This window comes from Lepisosteus platostomus, chromosome 3 (assembly GCF_059453375.1).
Source record: "Lepisosteus platostomus isolate fLepPlt1 chromosome 3, fLepPlt1.hap1, whole genome shotgun sequence".
NCBI lineage: Eukaryota > Metazoa > Chordata > Actinopteri > Semionotiformes > Lepisosteidae > Lepisosteus > Lepisosteus platostomus.
The window spans coordinates 33,985,616-34,011,411 of NC_142613.1; the positions used below are offsets into that span (position 1 = coordinate 33,985,616).

Below are 25,796 nucleotides of genomic sequence, written 5' to 3' on the forward strand. Positions count from 1 at the left end.
ATTACTTGATAAACTGTAAAACTGCCTTAATATATTACCTGATTCATTGCAAATTTTCAACACTTTAGTTTTTTTACCTCCAGGATTAACAGCATTTGGCAACACATTCTCTCCACGTTACCACTAAATGTCATCCTTGCATGCCTATTTTTGATGGCTCTCCTCTTTCTAGTTTTTCTCAATTTGATACTGCATGCCTTAGTAAAATAGTATCACATTCGAAATCCACTACTTATTAGATCCCATTCCTGCAATTTTATTTCAATCCTGTTTTACTGGCCTTTGTCATCTTGTCCTCAATACAAGTGAGTCCTTGTGCACTGGAGTGGTATCAACAGCCTTCAAAATGGCTATAGTTACCCCTGGGCCCAAAAAAACAAATATGGCTCTGGACAACCTAAACAAGTTTTGCCCTATATCCACCAACTTTTTCTTGCAAAACATTTAGAACATGCTGTTGGAATAGCACTGAAACTGCCTTTGTTAAAGTTACTAACGATAATCTTATGGTTCTCTATTCTTCTCCTTGACCTTGTTGCTTCTTTTGACAGTTTATCATGAGATCTTACTTTCTTGTCTTGAGACTGTCTTTGGAGTTTCTGACACAGCTCTTAAATTGTTCAAAAGCATTTTCATTTTGTATAAACTACCTTTGTTTCTAGCGATTGCCTTTTCTGAATATTCACTTGTATAATTCTAAAGAATTATTGTAATTGTGAAGATGGTAATTGCACTTGTTGGCTGCTGTGCAGTTATCAATGAACCCTTGATCTTCAGAGAAGTCCATTTTGCATTTAAGTTTTAAAGTGGATCTCTATGGTGAGATCATGTGCTGTGCTCATGACACATTTCATTCTGGATAGAATGAAATACCAATAAGACTGCTGTTATGTACACAGGCAAAATAAACAAAAGGCACAAAACAGGCCACAAAATATTTGTGAATAGTGAATATGCTTGATAGATTGTCATTTCCTCCAAAATCCTATTCAGGTTGTTAAAATAGGACTTTGCAATGGATTTGTAATTAGTGCTATAGCAAATAATATTTCTGTGCATGTCATTGGCAGCACTTAACCAGAATAAATTTCACTGTAAGGACACAGTTCATGATGAACTGCAAATACTTGATTAATCATTCACAAGTCCAAATGATCAGCAATTCAGTGGTAAAATGAATACCCCTGTATTATGCCCCTGATCAAATTCTTATTAATGTGTGGCCACTATTTTAAAGCATTTTAGAATAATGTGGATTTTTTGCATATTAGTCCCAGAATGCTAGAAAAAACTAGCAATAAGAGATTTCAACATTCTATGTCTATGTAAATGTTCAGTGACACAAAATACTTGTGGGATAAGAACATATTGTGTTTTGCTCAGTTAGACCACTTAGAATGAACAAAGCTTCATTCACTGCCAAAGGCATTTTTTAAAGCTAGCTTTATTTAAATGAAATTTAGACAAGAATTTGTAATCATATTATTAACAGCTTTTGGAACTATAAAAGGCAGAATTAAATTCATGCTACTGTTACAAGTTTCTTTTTCAGAAGTTGTTATTACAATATGATTTAAGGTACATAGGTATACAATTTGTACAAATAATACGAAGTTCACATTCAGGTTGTGTTATAAAAAGCACAAGGAGACTAATGCATGTTACCAATCTCTGCAGCTGACAGAGGCTGTCCAAACACGTTGTAAGCTCATGCCCAATTACTAACACAGAGATGAGAGCTGCCCTCTTTTTTGTGTGCCATAGCAACATTTATTTTTTTACTTTCTTATTGTTACTCTTGGAATTGTGTCAAAAGAAATAACTGTCAAAGGTAACTTGCATAACTGGTTCTTCTTAATGGTTTGAGATTTAATATATAAACATATTTGGTAATATCACAGTGGCTCAGTGTTCTTCTGCACACAAAGTGTCATCCAACACTTTCATTCCCACAGAGTTGTCGACACAAATCACACCTTACAAATCTGGCGTCATGTATACTTAAGTAGTACAATACAATGTGTACTGTCCATCTGGCATAATTGTAAATAAAGCTTAAAAAATGCTTAAAAATAACAGATTAAAATGATGGGTAAGGAAAGAGCCATAGTCAAATAATTTGCAATGAGTCATACTCTTGTTCCTCCATCTCTTGTTTTTATACCACAGAAATTTAACAACCTATACCAGCTGTTACCAGGAGAGGGTACAATAGGACTACTTTTTTCTCTGTGGTGATGTGAAAGTGGAGTAAATGTTTAACTGCTTAAGAGATTTTTTTAAAAACTTTAACACGCAGCTCAGCAATAACATTCAATTTCCATAAATAATTCTCATATTTTCTCAACCACAGTGATTGCCAGCGTGTAGTGTGGGAATAATGAGATCATATACACTACAGAAACCATCAGGGCTACATCTGCTCTCAGAAAAACACATTTTGGTCCTCTACACCTTGAACTCCAGTCTCTATTGAACAAACTAGCATTTGCATGTGTTGCATGTTTAGTCAGATATATTTGTACATGCTTTATAGCTGTTGGTAAGGAACTAGAGCTGTGTTTACAACAGGAAAATCAAGGCGATACAACTTTAAAAAGAATGTATATATATTTCCCCTCACATGAGCATAGGATTTAGGCGCTTTTATCTTTTTTCATCTCTCAAAGACAGACATCAAAAAGCTTTTGGATTTTGCAATAGCTAGTTGAAGGTATTTTGCTCTGTTTCACAGTGGCAGGCAGTAACTTACTTTTAATTACTTATAGTCTATAGGAAACATTACAACATTAACAGCAGTAACTGAAATTGCAGTTGCAGCATAAACAATATACCCCACATTTCTTTTCTTTATCCCCGCTTCACATCTTAAATGTCTCAGTCACAATAAAATGTCAAGTCAAACACCTGTCAAGAAAGCAATGTTCAGAGACTTAACAGGATTTGAACCCATTCAAAACTAAACATTGGAAGCGTACCTGTACCATGCCATTGTAATCTCCCCAGTAGCCTGAAGTGACAGGACATTATAATGACAACTATTGTTCTGTGACCAAAACGTCATATAAATACAAAAAAGTGGCTGGAGGAAGCAGGACAGAGTGTGTGTGGGAGGGGGGAGTGAGTTTACATCTGATATAAATACAATATACAAGGACATACTCTCCAGTTCTGAAACACACAGGTTGAGTTCTTCCTAAAGGAGAGTAAAAGGCCTTCTGGGACATAAGACCGGCAGTGGAAGGTCATCAAGTCAGCACACAGACATCACATTAAGTACAAGCTCATCCGGGTAAAAGCATTGAAACTTGTTAGGTCAAAGCAGAGGAGAATTGTGGGTAAGCTCCTGGAGGCAGCCCAGGGTTGTCTTGGTGACAGGAACGATGCCGCAGAAGAGTAGGTTGAGATGTCCTTCTGTCACTCGCTCTTGGTTCAGAGCGCACCCTTGTAATCGCAGGACACCTTAAGGTGTTCTTTTCCCCATTTTCAATTCTGTCTTCTCGGAACAGATTCCTTTCTTTCTGTATGAGCCTGTGAAGAAAACAAATATATTCAGGAGGGAAAAATAAGTAAAATGAGTTTGTTGTATTAAAGCTAAGCTCTTTACAAACCATTTGTTCACCATTTTTGGGACCATCAAAGTAATAAAAAAGTATAGCAAAAAAACAAAAAAAAAGGTTTATTTGGATGTATTTTTATGTTTAAATACATAAGTACCCAGTTATGAGTTTTGATTATCATAATACCAAATACGTATTTAGCAACATAAAGTAATGTATGTGCATCCATTTTTAATCTAGAAAAATGCTAGTTCATGAAAGCATGAAGATTTCATCTAAATTCAAGATGATGAAAGCATCCTTTTACTATGTCTAAAAACAGTTTTCTTGTCTTAAAAGTTTAAGAATTGGGAGGTAACATCTTTGGTTAATATTAAAAATCCTTTGCACTGGCAGGATGATGAGAATTCTTGGAAAATGAGACATAATGCTGAATCATTCTTCCATTCATGAAGCGGTACCTCTGTTTAATCTACAGTGCACCACAGACCCTGCTTTCAAGCATTCTTATTACAGTGTCGAAAAGTACTTGCCCACTGAGGTGTGGCCAGCACAGAGGACGTAAGACAGTAAACTGCTGCTGTCTTCCAGGGCTGCTGCAGTGCTGCATTATTGCTCATTAAACATTCAGCTGGGTTCCTCCCTCTCTGTCTACAAGCTGGTGCCAGATTCAGATGTTAAGCTGGCCTTTGGTGGACTCCCCAGAGAAATAAGTATGAATAAAGATCCACACTCGTCATTTAAGAAGTTTACAGTAACAGCACTCAAGATAGGAGATATACTAGGACTTTATGGTTGATACATTCTTCTATCATTCTTAAAAATACAATCTTCCATTTTTGGGAGTACATACTTTTCATTTTTAATTATACAAACATTAGCCTTAAATATTTTGTTCATGTAAGCCTAGTACAACAAAATAAACCCCAGTTCATCAATATACTGTTCTCAGCATACTGCACCTCCTGATGTCTTTTAACACCTGTTCTTTTAACTTGCTTGACAACACATTACATGGTGTTTCTGTAAATAATTTGTGGTGAATCTGTCAGCAAAAGCTCATCTGCCCCAGCACCGGCTCCTTTTCGGCTCTACTGCTCAAACCGGGCGACAACTACTGCATTCTTGCTTTGAAATCGAAGGGCTCTCGGCAACTCGGGTTTCGGACAAAAGCTTTTTCATTTCCCAGCCAACAAATCCTCCTCATAAAAGTCGAGCGATGTTTAAAAGCGATATGGGAAGATTTGCCTGATTGGCTGATGAAAGTAGGCCGACAATAACAACTGCCCAAGATGTCAGTTAGTTCATTTCTACTGTCGAGACCAGCCTTTTGAAATGGCTTCTGTTTGAAAAACAGACTAGATGTTTGATATATTTTTATTCATTCTTTTGTTTCAAAGGACTGCATTATGAATATGCAACATATCACAAAAATAAAAAGGTTTGGTCTATCCTGAAATGTTACTGTAAGAATCAATGAGTCGGTACCCTTCGGTCAAAAATATGTCACCTCCTGACTATTTTGTGTTCTATATTTGAAAGTCGTTTAACATGATTCTTTTCTCACATATTACACCAAATGTATGTGTATCTACAGTAATAATAGTTCTCTGTCAATCAAGGAAAGGAAAATTAGTGCAACCCTCACTCTGGAAGGCCAGGTGTCCAAACTCTTTGTATGTTGATTTTGAAGGACATAAATACAAAGGTTTAGAAATCCAATCATACATATCTTCACATACATGTTCATCAAAAGTTTAAGCCATGCTTCCGATCATTTGCTAGGAATAAAAATAATACAAACCATAAAAAACTAAACTAAAAGTAGTAAATCTACATGAGCTATGCTACCTCATAGCTCATGTTGCTGCATAAACCAGCTGAATCAGATCACTTTTGATGTGGTTCCATGAACGTAATTTGGGCAAGAAATACCTGACTTTCAAATTAATTTTAAATGTTGGGTTCTGGCAGGGATTCTCTTCTCTGAATTTACAGCCAGCTTTCTCTAAAATACATTTTTTAGATGACCCCTTATTTTTCTGAGGATTGAATTCAATATTTGAAGTTAAAAGCAAAAGTAAAATATCAGTGAGAGGAAGATTGCTTGAATGTGCTATATAAAGATAGCTTTTATGTTCACACAATAGAATACTTACTCCTTCCTCTATTTTACAGCATTTTAAAATTAACTTCTAAGAAGAACATACCAACTCATGAAGCTGCTGTCTGCTCTGAAGACACCTGCTCTGTTTCCTTCTCAGCTTCCTGGGTTATTTCAGTTTCTAACTCCTCCTTTGGCTCATCCTGTTTGACTTCAGTCTTCTCACTCGTCTCTGCTTGGATCTGAACATCTTCTACAACATCCGCTGTGCTCTGTTCACTCTCTGAAGACAGCATCTGATCTTGTACGACATCAGCCTTAGACACAGTCTCTCCATCTACCAGAACTGTTGACCGAGTCTCCTCTATAGCTTCTGTTGGGCTTTCTGTTACCTCCTTTGACACAGATTCTGTCTGAACACTTTCTAAAGTTGCCTTCTGACATATGTCATCTTCCCGTGCTGTCTCCAGGCTTTTTGCATCTTCTGCTAAATCTTTCTGGGCCTGTAATTCTTCCTTGATTTCTGTCTGACATGAAAAATCTTCAACCGCCGACACATCACATTGTAAGGTTTTTTGGCCCTGTGCATCTATACTTGCATCATGGCTTACGCCACTTGTTGAATCCTTTTCAATTTGTTTATCCTTTACCACTGGTGGATCAATTTCTGTATCTTCTACCAGTTTCTCAGTTTTCACATCTGTTTTAGCAACATCCTGCTGCACGTCATCTTTCACTGGTAATTCTTCTGTTTTATTATCAACAGCCCCGGCTGTCTCAATTTGCACCTCTTCCACAATTTCTTTCTGGCTCTCTTCTGTTATGGCTTGATTCTGGATTGCCACAGCTTCCGTTTCATCTGTCTGGATTTGTGCATTTCCTGCCTGTTGTTTATAGCTTTCAGAGTCTACCACAGTTTCCTGTACATTTTCTGTTTCATTATCTATGCTCAATTTGTCTTTCATGACTTGCTCTTGGCTTACTGTACTTTCTATTGGGCTCTGTAAATCCACTGCTTCTGCCGTTTGGTTTTGAACATCAACAACTTCTGGTATCTCTTGTAAGGCTTCTTTGTCTGTGTTCTCACTCTTTACATCAGGGTTTTTTTCTTGTTTTGGGATATCTTCCTTCATTTCTACCTGGCCTAGTGCATCTTTCACCATTGTTTCCTGACTTTGAACATCTGTGATGGATGTTTCATGTTGCACCTCTTCTGAAACTGGTTGCTGACTATTTTCTTCTACTTTGTTGTCCTGACTAAAAGTAACATCCACCACTTCTTTCTGGCTTTTTGAATCTGAAACCTGTGTTTCAGTTTGGGCACCTTGTACATCTTCGTCAACTTCTTGTTGAGCCTTTCCATCTTCAAATACTTTTTCTTGGGCTTCCTCTTCTCTCTTTACTTCCTCCTGCTTTTGTAAAATATCCTCACTTTCTGCCTTTCTCTGAGAATCTTCCTCCAGTAATGTCGGCATCTCAACTTGCCCTTTCTCTTCCTGACACTCCACCTTCTCTGCAGTGCAGCTTTCTTTTTCCACAGACTTTGTCTGAATTGCTTCACATTCTGCATCTTCCTCTGTCTTGTGTTCTTTTACAACATCAACTTCTTGACTACCATCTTCTAAGCACTCTACCTGCTCTGTTACTTCCTGGACAATCACTTCCTCTACTTCCTGTCTCTTCACATTTCCTCCTTCTTGGATCTCCACAACTTCTTCCTGCATTTTCACTTCTGTCTCCTGGCTTTTCATTTCTGCAATCTCCACTGTAATCTTTTCACTTTTAACTTCAGCATCAACATCCTGACACTTTTCTTCCAGCAGTGTGCTTTCTGTCTCTTTAGATTCTTGTATTTCTTCTGCACTACCAGCAGTCAAATCTTCTGTCTCTGGAATAGCTGATACCTGTAATTCCTCTGGCACTTCAACACCCTCTGATTTTTCATTGTCTTCCTCTGTTATTTCTTTTTTTGTAACGGCTGCTTGTTCAGCTGTTTCTGTTTTCTGTTCTCCTTCTCCATCTTTATCTTCAACTGCCTTTTCTCCAGAAATCTCTGAGTCTTCCTTAGCATTTGTTTCTGCTGTTGATTTAGAAACAAGTTCAGTTTCTGTTTCAACCAGAGTGTCTTCTGGTAATTTCTCATCGTCTGCTTCTGCTGGTGGTGCTTCAGTTTCTTCACAAACAGAAATGATTTCAGCAGCAGGCTGTGGCTCAGATATTTTTTCCAATTCTGTGATATCACTGGTAGATGATGACTCTTCTGTAGTGATTTGCTCTTTTTCCTCGTGGTCTCTGGCAACAGCGATATCGCATTGAGATTCACTCACCTTCTCTGTAAGGTTTTCAACAACATTTTGGATAATCTGCTGCACAATCATCGTGCTCTGCTTTTCAATAACAATTGTTTCAATCACACGTTCATGCATTTCCACCTGCTCACATGTTACATCTCCTGTTTCTCCTTGCTTTTCACAAACACCTGTCCCATCTTCATTGTCAGATTTCTCAGGAACACTAAAAAGTTGAGCTCCTAGTTGTGACTTTTCATCCTTCTCCTCAGCAGGGCTGCCAGTAACAGCTCCAATTGCTGCCTCAACCAGTAGAGTTGCAGCCTCATCAATTGTGTGCTGATCCTGAAACGGGCTTTCCTGCTGATCTTTAAATTTGACTGAACTCACTCTTTCTCTTAAAACTAAATCTTCTGTTTTCACCTCTGCTACTTCAGATTTTATGGTTTTGCATGGGGGTTTAAGAATACCAACAGTCTCCTTAACCACTGGAGCTTCAATAGCAGGTGCTGATACAGCAAATGGAGCCTCCTTTGTCTCTGAGCTCTCAGAAGTTAGTGCTTCAGGCATTGAGGCAACTACTTCCTGTGCTGCACATTGAATAACATCTTCTACTGGTACTTGAAAGTCTGCAAGGTCTTTAACCTCTTTGAATTCTTGCACTCTTTCTTCTTCTATAACTGATGTTTCAGTTACCTCTACAGACGAAGCGCAGATAAGCTCCTCTACTCTTTGAACTGCTGGAACGTCAGGTTCAACAGCAGGTGCTGATACAGCAAATGGAGCCTCCTTCATCTCTGAGCTCTCAGAAGTTGGTGCTTCAGGCATTGAGGCAACTACTTCCTGTGCTGCACATTGAATGACGTCTTCTATTGGTACTTGAAAGTCTGCAAGGTCTTTAACCTCTTTGAATTCTTCCACTCTTTCTTCTTCTATAACTGATGTTTCAGTTACCTCTACAGACGAAGCGCAGATAAGCTCCTCTACTTTTTGAACTGCTGGAACTTCAGGTTCAACAGCAGGTGCTGATACAGCAAATGGAGCCTCCTTCATCTCTGAGCTCTCAGAAGTTAGTGCTTCAGGCATTGAGGCAACTACTTCCTGTGCTGCACATTGAATAACATCTTCTACTGGTACTTGAAAGTCTGCAAGGTCTTTAACCTCTTTGAATTCTTGCACTCTTTCTTCTTCTATAACTGATGTTTCAGTTACCTCTACAGATGAAGCGCAGTTAAGCTCCTCTACTTTTTGAACTGCTGGAACTTCAGGTTCAACTGCAGGTGCTGATACAGCAAATGGAACCTCCTTCATCTCTGAGCTCTCAGAAGTTGGTGCTTCAGGCATTGAGGCAACTACTTCCTGTGCTGCACATTGAATGACATCTTCTATTGGTACTTGAAAGTCTGCAAGGTCTTTAACCTCTTTGAATTCTTGCACTCTTTCTTCTTCTATAACTGATGTTTCAGTTACCTCTACAGACGAAGCGCAGATAAGCTCCTCTACTTTTTGAACTGCTGGAACTTCAGGTTCAACAGCAGGTGCTGATACAGCAAATGGAACCTCCTTCATCTCTGAGCTCTCAGAAGTTGGTGCTTCAGGTATTGAGGCAACTGCTTCCTGTGCTGCACATTGAATGACTTCTTCTGCTGGTACTTCAAGGTCTGCAAGGTCTTTAACCTCTTTGAATTCTTGCAGTTTTTCTTCTTCTGTAACCAATGTTTCAGTTACCTCTACAGGTGTAGTACAGATAAGCTCCTCGACTCTTTCTACTGCTGGACCTTCAGCAGGTTCAAGCTCGGGTGTAAGTTCTACTACCTCTTGATCCTCATGAAGTTCACACTCATCTTGCTGTCCACTTATTGTGATTGGCTGAAGTGACTCTGGCTCTATAATTTCTTCTAATGTTCCTGCTTGTTCTCCACTTTCCTTTTCTGTTTCACTCTCCTTGGGAGCTTTGCATATTTCTTTCTGAAGTTCTGAATCTGTCTCTGTTTCCAAAGAGACCTTGCCTACCTCACCATCTTGTTGGGATGCTTTGTCTTCTTGGAGTTCTTTCTCTTCGACTGTCTCCCCTGTCTCAGCTTGTTGTTCCACTTCCTGATATTCAGTTTTGATGTCCTGTACTTCTGCATTACAAACCTCTTCCACAACAGCCCCTGCTTCTTGAAACGGCTCTGTCTTTTCCTCAGCAACAACTTCCGTGGATATTGCTTCCATTACCAGAGTAATAACTTCAACTGTGGATGTTTGTAAATTTGTCTCCACTGCTTCTATTTCTTGAGTGGATAGGCCTGTGCATATTGCCACTGCTTCTGCTTCTTTTTGCATCACAATAGGATCTTCTTTTACAGCTGATGCCATCAAATGTGGGACAGTTACCACAACAGTTTCTTCTGGTTGCTCAGTAGTGTTAGTTACAGATAAGGCAATCGGCGTCAACTTTATGTTTTCTGCAACCTCTTGCAGAATTTTATCTGTTTGTTTCACTTCATAAACTCCAGGAACAGGAGTAGCGTCGCCAGACGTTCCTGGGGATTCGGTTAATCGGGAGAATGCTGAAACCATTTCTGTTGTCTCCTCGGCAAAGGACTCTTCAGGTGCTTGCTCGAGAGCTGTCACTGCCTCAGATGTCAACTCCATGATGTCTTGTGCTATTGTGTCATCTGGAGAGATGTGGTCTTCCACTTCAGTAGGAGATCTGGTTATAGTAGTCTCTTCTACTACCACTTCTTCAGGGATATCACTAAGTGGCTGATGTTTACTTATGCTTTCTATTTGTTCCTGAATTATTTCTTCTGTGACTGTTGCAGAGATCCAGGACGGTGACCGTTCATCCATGTCAGGTATAGCTTTCTCCACAGATACTTGTATGTCTTGAATGTGTTGATCCGCAGAGGGTACTGTGTCTCCAGACTTTTCCAGCTCCGATAACTGTTGTGTTTCATGGGTGGATTCTAAAGGCTTGATCTCTACTGTCTGAGTCTCCTCTTGTTGCTCTGGCTTCACTTCAGCAGTTGCCTCTATCTTCACAGTAGCATCTATCTGTTCTGTATCATACTCTGACAGGGGGACTACAGCTGGTGTATCAGAGTCCTCCTCTGCTGATCCAACTGCTTTATCAGCCTCATCAGCTGGAGCCTGCTCTGGTTTTGCATCTGACCTCTTCTTTCTACGACCTGGAATTAATTTCTTTAAAGAAAACGTAGACTCCTCTTTTCCAGCTTCACTGTCAGAAGGTATTTGTTCAGTGGTAACTACGGGAGATTCTTCGGGTTTGTCCTCTAGTTTGGCCTTCCTTCTTGGAGTGACAAGCCTTTTAAAGGATTCCCAGGTGGACACCCCTTCTCCGTCTGAGGGGCTCCCTGCCTGGTCTGGTGATGAAGCTAATTGTTCTTGGTCTGCCTCTTGAGAGCTTGCAATTGGAGACTCCACAGCTGCCTCTTTGTTTTTGGCAGATTCCTCTCCTAAATTCTGTGCTTCCTCTTCAATTTTAGGGGACTCGTCATCAGAGTCAGATGTCTTCCGAGCTCTCTTTTTGGATGATCCTACACAGATCAGAGCTTCCCAAGACACAGAAGTGTCAACTTTCTTTTTGGGCTCTTCAGTACTGCGCTCCATTTTCTGTTCCTCTTCACTTGGTTTGGGTTCTTCTGGTTTCTCTGTTGATCCAGAACTCTCCGTGGACGACATAGTTGCACTTTTAGGCTTTTCATTGACATCGTCTTCTTTGTCACTTTCAGAAGGCCTTTTGACTCGTTTCTTTGGTGTCACAAGCTTTTTGAAGGAAGCCCAAGGTGTAATACCATCTCTCTTCCTCTCTCCATCAGAGGTAGCTCCATCTCCTTCAACGTCTGGCCCAGGGGTCTCTGCCTGGGCTTCCTCACCAATAAAACGTTCAGTAGATTCTTCAGGAGAGGAAGGAGAGCTATCACTTTTCTGTACCTCTGCAGATTCAGTTGATGACTGGATCTGTTCAATCACATTTTCACCAGATACTGCCAATTTTGCCTCATTTTCTTTCTTTCCTTTCTGTTTCTTTCCAGAAAGTTTCTTTAAACCAGTCCCTGTGAACAGTTTTTTAAGGGGGCTACCTTGAACTTTAGCCTTTTCTTGTGAGGACAAAATCTCAGCTTCAGTGGTGACGGTCTCAGGCGTTTTAGCTGTGGGAGTGTCATCAGGACTAGGGTGCTCTGATTTCTGTTGCTCTTCAAGGGTATCTGGCACATGCTCTTCTGTAGTTTTTGATTCAGTGGTAGCTTCACTTTCTTGGGATTCTTCTTTCATAACCGGATGCTCTTCCACACTTTCAGCTTCTTTTGTCACTTCAGCTGCCTCTTCTAGAACAGCATTTTGGAAATCTGATGGCTTCTCATCATCTTCTTGAGATACCTTGGGTGCAACCTCAATTTCGACTTTGATCTCGTCCTCCTTTTGTTCTATTACAACAAGCGGTGCTGTCTCTGGCAGGGGACTGGTTTTGCTTTCCTCTTGCGCAAGAGGCTCTTCCTGCTGAGGTTCAGGGGCTGCCTCCTCAGGTCTACTCTCTTCCTCTTGTGCAGGAGCATCTTCTGTCTTTTCCTCTGATTCGTGCTTTTCTTCCACAGTCACAAGAACCGCCTTTTCCTCAGCTGTCACTTCTTCTTCTTTGGTCTTTTTAAAAGGGGTCTTCTTTTTTAAACTGGAAAAGAGCCCCTGTGTAAAAAATCTCTTCAGAGGGGACTGAATCTCCTGGAGTGGGCTGGTTGGAGACTCTGCTGGTTTCTCCACCTCTTTCTCAGGTTTAACATCTTCACTTGGTTCAGTTTGTTGTGCTACCTTTTCGGTTGCATCCCCATTGACTTTTTCTGAAGGTGACTCTGTACCAGCAGGTTCATCGGCAGTTTTGGTAACTTCCTGCTCTTCTGGCACCTTTGCTTTAGCTTCTGTTTTGGATTCATCTCCTTTGGCATCCTCTGTGACATCCAAGCTTTTTTCTTCACCTTCTTCTTTCTTCACAGTCAGCAATTGCACAGGCTCCGTCTTTTCAGTCTTGTCTTTTTTCACAGTAAATTTGAAGCCCACAAACTTGAAAACCTTTTTAAATCCAACTTCACTGGCTTCATTTGCCTTTTCCTCTCTTGGTGTTTCCTCCTTTGGTGTAATATCATTTGCAGCTGGAGAATCCTGGTCTTCCTTCTCACCGTTCACCTGAGGTTCAGCTTCCTCTTGGAGGTCCTCCATCTTCTCAGGCTCTTCCTCTTTCTGAGACACAGCCGCAGAGTCACTCTGACCAACTGGAATAAAAAACAGGAAATGTATTTCAACAGAGGAGTCCATTTATTTGTATGTAAAAGTGTTAGGCTTGAGCCATCATGAGATTAATGGGGGTAAAATTTCTGGTTATTCTTATGTTTACATACAATTACAATTTTATAATAATTCAAGTAGGTAGCTGTGTCAGCATGCGTAGGGTGCAAAGGAACAAGTAAAGGTTTATTCCATGCTGAAAAGAGAAGAAAAGAAACACAACATTTCTGCTGTGGAGCCTCCTTCAGGTGTGAAGACTTCACACCTGAAGAAGGCTCCACAGTTGAAACATTGTGTTTCTTTTCTTCTCTTTTCAGCTTGAATAAACCATCGTGTTGTGATTGTGACTCAAAGTTGAATCATTTGCCAAGGAAGACATTTACTTTCAAAGAGTTGCATGTGTCTCAGGTGTTTCAGCTTGTCCCGCCTTGTGTTAAAATATTCATGTTTTAAAGCAGTCAATAGTTTAACTGTGCCAAATCAGGAAGAGACATTTAGAAACAATGGCTGCATGTGTATTAACCAGAAGAATTCCCTTTACAATGTGAAGCCCAAACTATAGGTGATTTCAAACGATGAAGAGAAAATGTCTGGAATTCTCAGCATCTACTGTAGGGATGTAAATACACTGCACTCAGGCATTCTAACTTTATCTCAGGTTCTGAATTTGTAGATATCCTAGATTTCCTGTAATGTCTTTTGCAGTTATTTTGAACATTAATTTTGATCACAGCACCAAAAATAGTTCCATTAATTGCCTAATGCAATATAACTTTACCATAATGCAATAAAATTGTATCTCTTGCATGGTACTAAACAGTACTGAGATCACTCAAATTTTCAGTGTCCATACTGACAGTAGAGAATTGCTTTCAAATATCCCATGCAATCTGTACAACCACATAAAATGTATAGTGGTTACTAAAAAAGTCTGTTCATAAGGAAAAAAAATATCTTTGTACTGTTGATAAACAAGAGAATTAAAAACATATTCCAACCCACAAAACACAGGTTCTCACAAAAAATTAAAAATGATCAAAGACCAATTTTATCTGAAACAATCATGCTCTGTGAATCCCTCTTAAAACCCAAAATGTACCCATTTCAACAGGAAGTACAAGATTAAAATCTCATCTTAACATAGTTACATACATTCTTCCACTTTTATATTAAACTACTTAGAAAATAGCAATGGAAAATCTCAATTCATCACAGACTGCAAGAATATACCTTACAAAACCCCTGGGAGACATCATAAACATAAAGAACTGCTTTCTATCAAAGACCAGGAAAGCAAACAGAGTGCACTACATGGTACTTAAGGACATTAATAAAAAGTCACCCAGAGACTGGCCCACATCATTTACAATACAGTATGTTATAATGTATAATGTCATTCTGGAAAACGGTACCGGAGCATTCGGGCCCGGACTACCAGACTCAGAGACAGTTTTTACCCCCGCACTATCAAACTCTTAAATTCCCAGCCTCTCTCACTCTCATCTCACCTCACCTCTCACCTATGATCTGAACCTCACAGTGCCTTCTTCCTTTCTTTCTTTCTTACCAAAAACCCAAACACACTTTGAAAATCTACCTCTACCATACATGTCAAAAGCTCACTCCCCATAATTTCTATCCCTTTATTTTATTCTGTTGATGCATATTTTTGCACATAACCTGTTACCTTTTTGTTGTTTTGCACATTGCCGGTTGTTGTTTTTTGCACATCGTCTGTTGTTGTTTTTTGCACACTGCCTGTTGTCTCTGTCTTTCTTTTGCTACACAATCGTATTGTTGTTGTTGTTGTTTTTTTCTCTTTGTACTACTTATGTCTGAGACCTAGCTAAATAGAATTTTGTTATACCATATACCATGTATATGAGTGTAATGACAATAAACTTGAACTTGAACTTGAACTAAACAAATGGCAATTAACACATAGAAAGTGATGCAGTAAGCACTGCTTCACTGAGCTGTGAAACTTCCACTTCAGTAAAGACTAAGTTTTTTATAGCCTTAAATAATAATAATTGCTTACACTTATATAGCGCTTTTCTGGACACTCCACTCAAAGCGCTTTACAGGTAATGGGGACTTCCCCCCACCACCACCAATGTGCAGCATCCACCTGGATGATGCGACGGCAGCCATAGTGCGCCAGAACGCTCACCACACATCAGCTATCAGTGGGGAGGAGAGCAGAGTAATGTAACCAATTCATAGAGGGGGATTATTAGGAGGCCATGATTGGTAAGGGCCAATTGGAAACCGGGGTTACACCCCTACTCTTTTCGAGAAGCGCCCTGGGATTTGTAATGACCACAGAGAGTCAGGACCTCGGTTTTACATCTCATCCGAAGGACGGCGCCTGTTTACAGTATAGTGTCCCTGTCACTATACTGGGGCATTAGGACCCACAAGGACCACAGGGTGAGCGCCCCCTGCTGGCTGCACTAACACCTCTTCCAGCAGCAACCTTACGTTTTTCCCAGGAGGTCTCCCATTCAGGTACTGACCAGGCTCACACCTGCTTAGCTTCAGTGGGTTGCCAGTTGTGAGTTGCAGGGTGATATGGCTGCTGAAAACTTAAACTGTTTTATTATTAAAAGTATTGTTGATTTTCCACCTAAGCAAAGATGAAAAACATATTCCTTGGTTGTAGAATAACTGTTGAACCAAAGGAGACAGACACAATAGCTCAGACGTCCAGGCCTGACAGTGTGTTTACAATTGTGGGTGGTGTGCTTGAAATTTTTAAGCATTCTCAGGCTACCCTGGTCACCACTGAGCCCCCTTTTCTCAAAGACCTTGCAGTAATGAAGAACTTGGACATCTGGAGCTGGTTGAGTTGTCTCATGGGATCCCCAAACTACCCTTGGTTTCGTTCCTCAAATTCCCAGCATTCTGAACCCATCAGCTGTCTCCAACACATCCACACTCCGCTAAGCCTTAAAATGAAAAGATTCTACCACAAATAATGTGCCAATTAGTTCGGTTTAGATGATCTAATCAATTATTTTGCTTTTAGAATGTTTTATGTTTAATGCTTTTATGCTTTAAGTTTATTTTATGCCTTGATGCTTTTAGAATCTACACGCAAAGAAGGATCCACAGTCGAAACATTGTTTCTTATCGTTTCAGCATGGAATAAACCTATTACTTAATCCTTTGCAGCCTACGCATGCTGATGCAGCTACCCACCTGAATGTTTGCATACATTAGATTAGATTTTATTTATAAATATATCATATAATAACAATCATGTCTTCATTATAGTTTTAATCCCTCAATCTGTGAATACATCAGGCTTCACAAATTTGTGAATTATAATCTCAACATCCCGTCATATACTGTACGTGCGTAAACATTTACAGCTCAAAATTAAGGAGACAGTAATTTTGGGGAATTACAGAACCAGTTTTCCCAGATGAAGTGTTCCCTGTATTTCACATCAGTTACTACAGTGAGCGGCATGAGAAGTAGTGTGAGGAAGTCTAGAGGCTTTTTTCTATTAAGTCAGTCAATGTGCTCCAAAGGACACTAAGACTTACTACACAGGATAACATTCAAAACATTCATTCTGATCCATCAACTAAATCTGTCCCATATTACATTTAACCACTGTAAAATGAGGTGCGTCTGGTACCCATAATTTCCTCGGCTGGGCTAACAACATAATGTCGCCTTGAATAAAACTGAAAGTCAACATTTCCTTTTAGAAGAGGCCAATAAATAACAAAAATTATGAGAGTAATTTCTTGGCTGAGGTCCACGGCTTTTATTGTGAAATTGGTTTATACCTTCCTGAAACACATAATATATGGAGCAAGACAGCAGTGTCTGACGTTTACTTCACTTTTGTAATATGAACCTAGAAATTCACATGTACTTCCTGGATTTTTTTTTCTCCTTTCTGTCTTTAAATCTGAAATGTCAGATCTGTATTCCAAGGAAATGCACCTTATAAATGCATGTACTACACATCACAATTTTCATTTCTTGTAGAAGAGTATGTTATTCAAAATCAGTAACAATTTCCTTCTGGTAGGAATCTGGTAACTGGGAAAATTATGCTGTATCTGGAATAATATCTATACATTTTATCAAAGCCCCAGCTCCAGCTTCTTCAGCATAAACCTGAACACTTCAGTGCTCTATGTCAATCCCAAGCGACTGCCAGTATTAATGAAAATCACCCCCTGCACAGAGAGATCAGATTTGGGCATACTAAGAGAATAGGAAATGTTCATGACTTATCATTGTTTTTAAAGATATTGTCCGCCCACCAAGACCTCTGTAAAAGAACCCTTTCTGAACACATCCACTCCAGTCTATGAATGCTGGAAGGCATTGTCATGAAAAGTGATCCGGACTGCACTGAACTAGATTTCTTTGGGTCATGGAAGGTGGGTCTATTTATTGAGAAAATGGGGCACCAAAAACTTGTAAAACTTGCATTTGTGGTGAGCTGTAGCCAATGAGCCACATTGCAAACACCTGCCCTGCATTTATGTATTTCAGGGTAACCAAAATAGTGCACTTAGCCAACCCAGATGGTACCACCTGACTACCCAAACTCTACATAGAGCTTTAACCTGTTTTAACTGCTGTTGCCTTGTAACACAAAACAAGGCAGCTGTCTTCATAAAAAAAAACATTTCTTACTGGTAATAATATTGGTAATACCAGTCACACTGGTAATAATAATAATAATAATAATAATAATAATAATAATAATAATAATAATAATAATAATGTACTTATATATGGCTTTTCTGAACACTCCACTCAAAGCGCTTTACATTAATAAGGACTCCCCTCCACCACAACCAATGTGCAGCACCTACTTGGATGATGTGACAGCAGCCATAGTGTGCCAGAACGCTCATCACACATCAGCTATCAGCGGGGAAGAGAACAGAGTGATGAAGCCAATTCCTAGTTTGTGATTAGTAAGAGGCCATAATTGGTAAAGGCCAGGGGGAAATTTGGCCAAGATGCAGGGTTTACACCTCTACTCTTTTCGATTTGGGGATTTTTAATAATCACAGAGAGTCAGGACCTCGGTTTTACGTCTTATCTGAAGGACGACGCCTATTTTACAGTATAGTTTCCTGGTCTCTATACTGGGGTATTAGGAGCCACAGAGACCACAGGATGAGTGCCCTGTAATGGCTCCACTTGCATAACTTCCAGCAGCAACCTCAGTTTTTCCCAGGAGGTCTCCCATCAAGGTACTGACCAGGTTCACACCTGCTGAGCGTCCGTGGGTTGTCAGTTGTGAGCTGCAGGGTGATATGGCTGATGGTAAAATGTGATATACACTAGAGTCTGTAAATCAATGCATATCTCCTAATTTAAAGTTGCAGTCTTTCTTATAGGCCAGCAGTCAGGCTAGAATTGCTACAGCTGATCTGAACCTGGTTAGTTGTGTTTCTTTTTCAGGCCTAGGATAGTTTTTGCAGTCATCTCAGAACAAACAATGTGAACAGCTGAAGGAATCAATGCTTGCTTCTACTTCATGCATAGGAAACACTGTAACAACAGGTGTAGACTTGATTTCCTTAAGCTGTGTCTGGCACTGGTTAAGTGACAGACGTTTGCAAGCCTCAGGGACTCCAGTCGCCGTTAGAGAATGCAAAAACATGGAACCACAAAACCTCTCACATACTTGTCATTGTTAGGACAGTTGTCTCAACATTCAGAACAAAAGTTATCTCATTGTCTTGCAAATTACCTAAGAGGGTGCCAAAGTAAGAATATCTAATAAGACCACTGCGTCTGTTTTGAATATACATAAAGTGATTATGTTTGAGCACATGAAAGCAGGCTTTTAATAGGCTAAACCTCAACAGCAAGTTCAAGTAGGTAGCTGTGTCAGCATGTGCAGGCTGCAAAGGAACAAGTAAAGGTTTATTCCAAGGTGAAGAGAGAAGAAAAGAAACACAATGTTCCGGCTCCACAACGTTCCACAGCCGATGCTGTATTACATTTTCTCTAACAATTAAGATAGTACAGTTAAACTAAAGATGTAATGAGATAAACTTTAAATAACTGTTATCATAATATGGTAGATTACGGAAGGTATTATGTATTATAAGTATATTTTAATACTCTACAGATAAGAGTCCAGAGCAAATGTTTAGATTTTTAGTAAAGCAGACTATTGAGTAATTTAAAGACACAAAGCCTAAGAGAACTCAAAGTCTAGGAAACAGTGGCCCAATAGGTTTAATAAATCAACTAAGAAAATATAAGGAGAAAGAAAGCACTTTATAAAATGACTGAAAAAAGTAGATACATTTAAGAAATTAAGTATAATGAACTGCAAGCATCTAAAAAGGATCTTATGTAAGCCGAGAGAGATAGCAAAAACTAATACAGTGGAGGCTGAAATATATACAGTGAGTTACTTTCAGTTGCAATTAAACAAGGTGTCTCAGAGATAAACAAAAATAAGTTATTTTACACAATGAAAGGGAAATGGTGGAAGAACTAAATGAGTATTTCACTCAGGCACTTACCAAGGAATAAATTAACATCATTATAAAAAGGTTCTGTATTGAATTTGAATTTGCCTTATAAGAGGCAGAACTGTTACATGTACTTTTAAGATAAACACATTTTCAGGGGCTAATGATATAATACTAACTGTACTTAAGGAAATAGAGATGTTGTTCATAGACTGTTAGCAAAATCCTTCCAACAGTCACGCAAAACTGAGGTCATACCCTTTCGGTGGAACAGGACATATCCATAAAAAGTACAATGAAGAATCATGTAATTATAGCCTAATAAGTCATGTTTAACTAGTTCTTTGAACAAACAATGGAGCATATTGTAATAGTATAATTACTTTTCAGATGATTTGATAAGGTTTTTTATAAAATTTTAATTCTCAAACTAAAGGTGGAGGATTTTTAAGGAAAAGCAATTATGTGGATTGAAAACTGGTTAACTGATACAAAAGAAACTGGAGATAAGTGGTAAATGCTCAACTGGGGTGATGTAATTAAGAGAGTACCACAGGAATCTGTATTAGTTCTGTTTAAAGACCACTGTTTATCCTGATTTAGATCAATGATATAGATTAGATTGTATAGTTAGAATACTAGTCAAATTTGCAGATAATATCAATATAAAAACATTAGTAAACACTGAGGAAGTGGTAAAAGAATTTCAAGGAGATTTAAACAAAATTCAAGACTGGTCAAATACTTCACAGATTACATTTGATTAAGTGTAGTTTAATTACTTGTCACAAACAAATACAGAAACAACAAAAAACACAGAACTTGAAGAAGCTATGGATGCAAAAAATCTAGGTATTTATGTTGAAACATGATTTTTATCCTTTATGGAGATGCAATTAAAACATCCTATGTTAGGAAGCAATAAAAAAACAAACTAAATGTTAATAACATATGCTTAAAAGCACATCATCAATGGATGTTATGTGAAAACGTATGAATAAGAACCTATTATTGTTTTAGGCTTGGAACAGAGAAGACTATGAGGTGACACGATTCAAATATTCAGAATTCTCAAAGATATTGACAGCCGAACTAATGGACTTCTTCAAAAAGCAATGGTGAAGCACAAACCAGAGGACCTAAGCAGAAAAAAAGGACAAGTACATTCAAGCCTATATGTCTGATATAAGCCTTGGAAAAGAAGGCCCAAGTCTAATATACATAGCCTCAGCCTATGTGCCCTATTAGCCTGAGGAAAGGAAGTATATTTTTTTTACACAAGGGATTGCTGGGGTCAGGGTCACACTACCCAGCTATATTATTGATGCAAAATCATTGGCTTTTACAAGAAACAACTGGATGAGAACCTCAGATCAAACAACCAAACCAGCTACAAACCAACCCCCTCCCATTGGTAAACTTTCTTTGTTTCTTAGAAAAGTCAATGATTTTAGTTTTCAATTCTAATATGGATTTAAAAATAAAAACACTGACATCAGTGTCTACATAATAGCCCTCTTTCTTCTCCCTATCTTGAGTCTCTGCTTTCCAGGAGAGACTCATTAAGAAGGCACAGGGGAGGAACGTGTAAATCCAGGATCAATCCTGAATTCCTCAGGAATAACTGTACAGCCATGACATAGCGTGGTGGGAGGGCGGCCGAATACCTCTGAAATTTTTAGAAAGCCAAACACAGCTCTGCCACACTGTGAGGCGGACGGCCAGAGCACTTGCAATGACAGTCTAAGAGGAATTGTACACCTTAAACGTACATGCACTCTGAAAAGGTTGTACTAGTAAACTTTGTCTGGTTTCATAGCTGATCAATTGAAAATGTGTAAAATATTTTTCAAACAAAGCAGAATTTGGATGCCCTTGTAATTTTACCTTTCAATATTCAGCTGTATTCTGGTTTTTTAATCCTTCTTTAGTGATCAAGTGGGCTTTGTGATGTGAATTCATCATTCACAACTATGAAGGTCATTTTAATATTTTAAGTACATTTGTAGCAAGTGTATTTATTTTTATTTCCAGTAGTAATAATGAAATGAGGTGTAGTGGAAGGAAAGTAATGTACCTACAGTATTTATTAAATATTTATTTATTAAACTATTGCAATGTGAACGTAGCTGCCTTCTTAAAGTATGTATCCAGCAGATGTCTCTATTTGAGTGTAAAAGACTTGCCTGAAATAATTCCATTGATAAAACCAATGGAATGCAGAAACTAGTGCTGGGTGAGATGAGCTTTAGTACCTTACTAATTGGCTTTATAAACACCCCCTACACCCGCCCTTAAGGTTTTCTTTCAGAAACAAATGTGTGATTACATGGCGTATGATACCGTAGAATAAAAGTAATCAGAATTCAGAGCTCATATCAAAAGAAATACCTAAAGTCTATGTGTTTCTCCAGAACATGCCTAATATCAGTTCAAAACGTTTCGTTTTTTCAGCCAATCTATTTCATATATTTTTAAACAGGTAAAATACTGACCTGGAATACAAAAATGGAAAATTTTAGATGGATCTTAGCCTTTGCAATTTTGATTGTTTAATTAATGTACTTGTCATAAAAGCTTTAGAGAGACCTACAGCTGTTCAACTTACAAATGTAGAAATTTCAAAGATTCAAATCACAGAAGCAAATCAATTACATTTTAAAATATCTACAAAAATCTCAAACATCTATATCACTAGCAAAACAATATACTTGTATGAACTGCTCTTCAGCATTAATGTTTGGAATCCCGCAGACCACTTTAAACCACTGTATTAACCACACCCTAAAGACAGAGCCCAATAAAGTTCAGCATACTACCTTCATGCAGCATATCAGAGATAGACCACAGCAATTACAGAAGGGTCTGCAGCATTTCTCTGAAATTCTAAATTGCTACTGGTCTGAGAAAAAATTTAAAGTGCCCATGTCAACTATTCCATTTAAGATACAAAGTTGTTTCAGAACTTCCTAATACAAAACAAAATAATTCACAAAATTAAAGGAAATATTGAGAAGATTATATGAAGTCCAACAGAGGAAAGATAAATACTGGCTCAAAGAATTAAATTAAAATTCTTACCTGTGAGTGTTATTGTCCCCAGCATTTGCAAGTTTTTTTCTTAAAATTTTCTGCACACGCTCGCTCCAATGAAACAAAAAAAACCACTCAGACCTGTTTTTTTAAAAACCCAGATAGAGTAAAACACACGTGTTTGCTTCTTTATATCGGGTCCCCTTGATATAAAGGTAGAAATGCACACAGCTGTAGTGCTGTGTAAGAAGTCCCCTCAACTTCTAAACTCTCCAAACTCCTCTACGCTCTGAAGAGAAAAACAGACTGAAAGCGCATTTAAGCAGAAGTGCTACTGGACAGACATATCTGTATGGCAGCCCTACAGCTGTGCTTCTCAGTTTGGAATGAGAGCAAGCCTTCCTTTTCCCTTTCTCTCCCTCTCTGGGGCCTGTCCACTACAGGATGACAAAGCTTATCATGTGATAAATTTAGGGAACTTTCCCCCCACCCCCTTCTCTCCCATTGATTCTGCTCAGACCCCATGCAGCTTGGAACTGCTCGTCTGTGAGAGAGCTTTGGTAATAGTTTATTAAAGACAGATCTGTTAAGAGGGGTCCCAGGTCCCCTGTTCACTTAGACCAGAACTTTGGTTTGAGAAAATGTTAAGCTTTCTTAAAGAGGTTTTTTTCTGTGTTCCTGGGGAACAATGATATTTATTTTAAATCTGTCTTAAAACTCATATTTTATTATTTCAACACCGATTTCAGGTCTAAAAATTCCCACAGACATTTTAGGAGTGTGTGATTTCCTCAGTCAGGGTGTATGAAGTAAATGTCTGCATCTGTGGTGTTAATATTAGTATATAGTCTTACATAGTTTTCCTGGAGAATGGGCAAGAGCACTAATGGAAAATATACCTCTCAAAATGTTAAAAAAAAACCTGCAGTCAAAGGGGTTTCTAGAGGGAATTATTGAGAAGGGAGATGAACCTATTTTAAGATGTTTATATCAACAGAGGACTTCTTCCATTAACAGAAATCTTTCAGCCAGAAAGAACATGGAAAATTTCAAGGTTTGATCAGCTGAAAGAATTTTTTTTTAAACTAAATGTATGTTGGAAAGAAAAATCACTAAATTCTGATTTAAAACTATGAAGACTGAAGGAAAGCTACACAAGCTTCAGGTCTGTGAAACTATGATGAGAGAAAATACAAATCTAATTATCTTCTACAGAGAGGTGCCAATTAGACATTTGACACCTATTCATTCTTTCCTATCATCTCTTTATGCTTTCAATTAGTCTAAACAGCCAGTTAACCCAGGTCTGTCTGGGGACTGCTGCCCTCAATCTTTATTTTACATAAGCAAAAGAAATACTCATTGCAGAAAAAAATCAAATTGATGGAAATACTGTGTAACACCTTGTGTGTAACAAATCCTCAAAGACCTAAAACTGTGTAAAAATATTGACAGTACATTTATTTTATGTAAAATAAGAAATTATTTTTTGTCAAAGGCTTTGATTGGCTTAACCTCTAAACACTATATTGTATATAGTACATGATTTTCTAAAAAGGGAATGCTTTTGGTGCTGGGAAAAGTACAATGTGTCAAAACACAAATTTTAGCAAACACAGGCTTTACATTTCAACTAATTTGTAAGGACACGCTTGTCTCATCATTGTTTACTGCCAGGGTTAAGTTCAAGTCTCATTAGGCATGAGTTTCTTGATTTTTTTTACAAGGTGGTTTCCACAAACAGCTCTCTCTTGTCTTAATCACTTCCTCTTTACTGCCCTTTATTTTCATTCACAAAAACATCTTTTCTTCAGACGATTTCACACAGAAACGCCTCAAGTTTCAACCTCGTTCGCCTCCCAGTGGGAGCTTTCACAATTTCCCATTTCTTCAAAAGAAGAACGCAAGGGGGGAGGGGGATCAAACTTTATCAAGAAGCTCCACTCAGTTTCTGAAATGAAGGGGAGGTGGAAATTAACCTGAAAGACATACCGAAAAGATGACCAATCTGAAAGACAATACTAACAAGTTTATTCATGGCTATTTAGTCTGTGGGGCGAACAATGTTTTCAAAACCACCTGTTCTAAAATTTCTGTTGATATATATAATCATCCATGTTTTACTTGTGAGAGTGGAGTCTCATAAGTGAAAAAAAAAACACCTGCTTTCAAATTTAACTTTAAGTCCTCTTAATTTTAATATAATACATCATCAAATTATTATCATTAGTATAAACAGGAACAATCTTTTAAAAATATGTTAGGTATTGTTAAAGACAGATTTGGCATAGAGAGAAGGCCTAGAGATGTTGCACACTTAATACCTGACCTCCAGCTTCTGTTTTTAATGGGTTCCTTGGCATACGAATAACAAAATAATACTTTCACAATTCTGTAAGCAGAGGATATAAAGAACATTTTTCCCACAAGAGATGACACGAAGGCAGCAGTTTCACCTTACCTGTTACAGCTTAAAAATATTTCTAAGGATATCAATTGAATGTATTTATTTTTTCACATTTGACAAAAGGGAGGATATATGTGGCTCTGCTGTGTATACTTATAATTAGAATTTATAGTAATAATGTTTTTGTTTTATTCTGTATAAAACAAAAAAGATAAAACCCATAACTTCATTCAAACCCCACTCCCAATTTATTCCATATTAAGGAATCAGCTTCTATATAGGTGAACAGATACGAGTTGTTCATTTTCCATTTCACTACATAAAAATGTGTTTTCATTTTTATACTGTATAACACAGTACAATTAAAAAAACCAATTCTTAATCTTAAATGTTCTGGCCTTTATGTTTCACAAGGATATGCTTCAAAAGCAGTGCTTTCAAAAGAGCTTTCTGTTTTTGAAATATTTCATGTTTATTATGTTCTTATCCTGTGAGTGAAAAATCAAACAAATGTTGTTGACTTTTTCCTCAGGAGTGACTTTGTATTGGAATCTGAACTTCTTGCTGCCAATACAGAAAATGAGCTCTTTTATACAATCACCTCACTGCTGTCCAGGGTGTTGGTCTAACTTTCTAGATCTA

The 25,796-nt window shown here is 38.3% G+C and overlaps 1 protein-coding gene across 2 annotated transcripts in view; it reads right to left on the bottom strand.

Moving 5' to 3' along the window:
- Positions 1-1,426: 1,426 nt before the first annotated feature.
- Positions 1,427-25,796, bottom strand: part of akap12b (A-kinase anchoring protein 12b) — a 67,651-nt gene continuing 43,281 nt past the window's right edge. Inside the window, exons 1-3 of one of the 2 annotated variants that reach the window (XM_088625392.1) lie at positions 22,796-23,148; positions 5,771-13,225; positions 1,427-3,531 (exon numbers count right to left, since the gene is read on the bottom strand). In XM_088625392.1, the coding sequence (XP_088481518.1) occupies positions 5,775-13,225; positions 22,796-22,820 (7,476 nt within the window). In that variant the 5' untranslated portion in view covers positions 22,821-23,148 and the 3' untranslated portion in view covers positions 1,427-3,531; positions 5,771-5,774. Of the gene's footprint in view, positions 3,532-5,770; positions 13,226-22,795; positions 23,149-25,796 lie in introns of those variants that run through there. The other variant, XM_088625391.1, reaches the window with a different exon arrangement.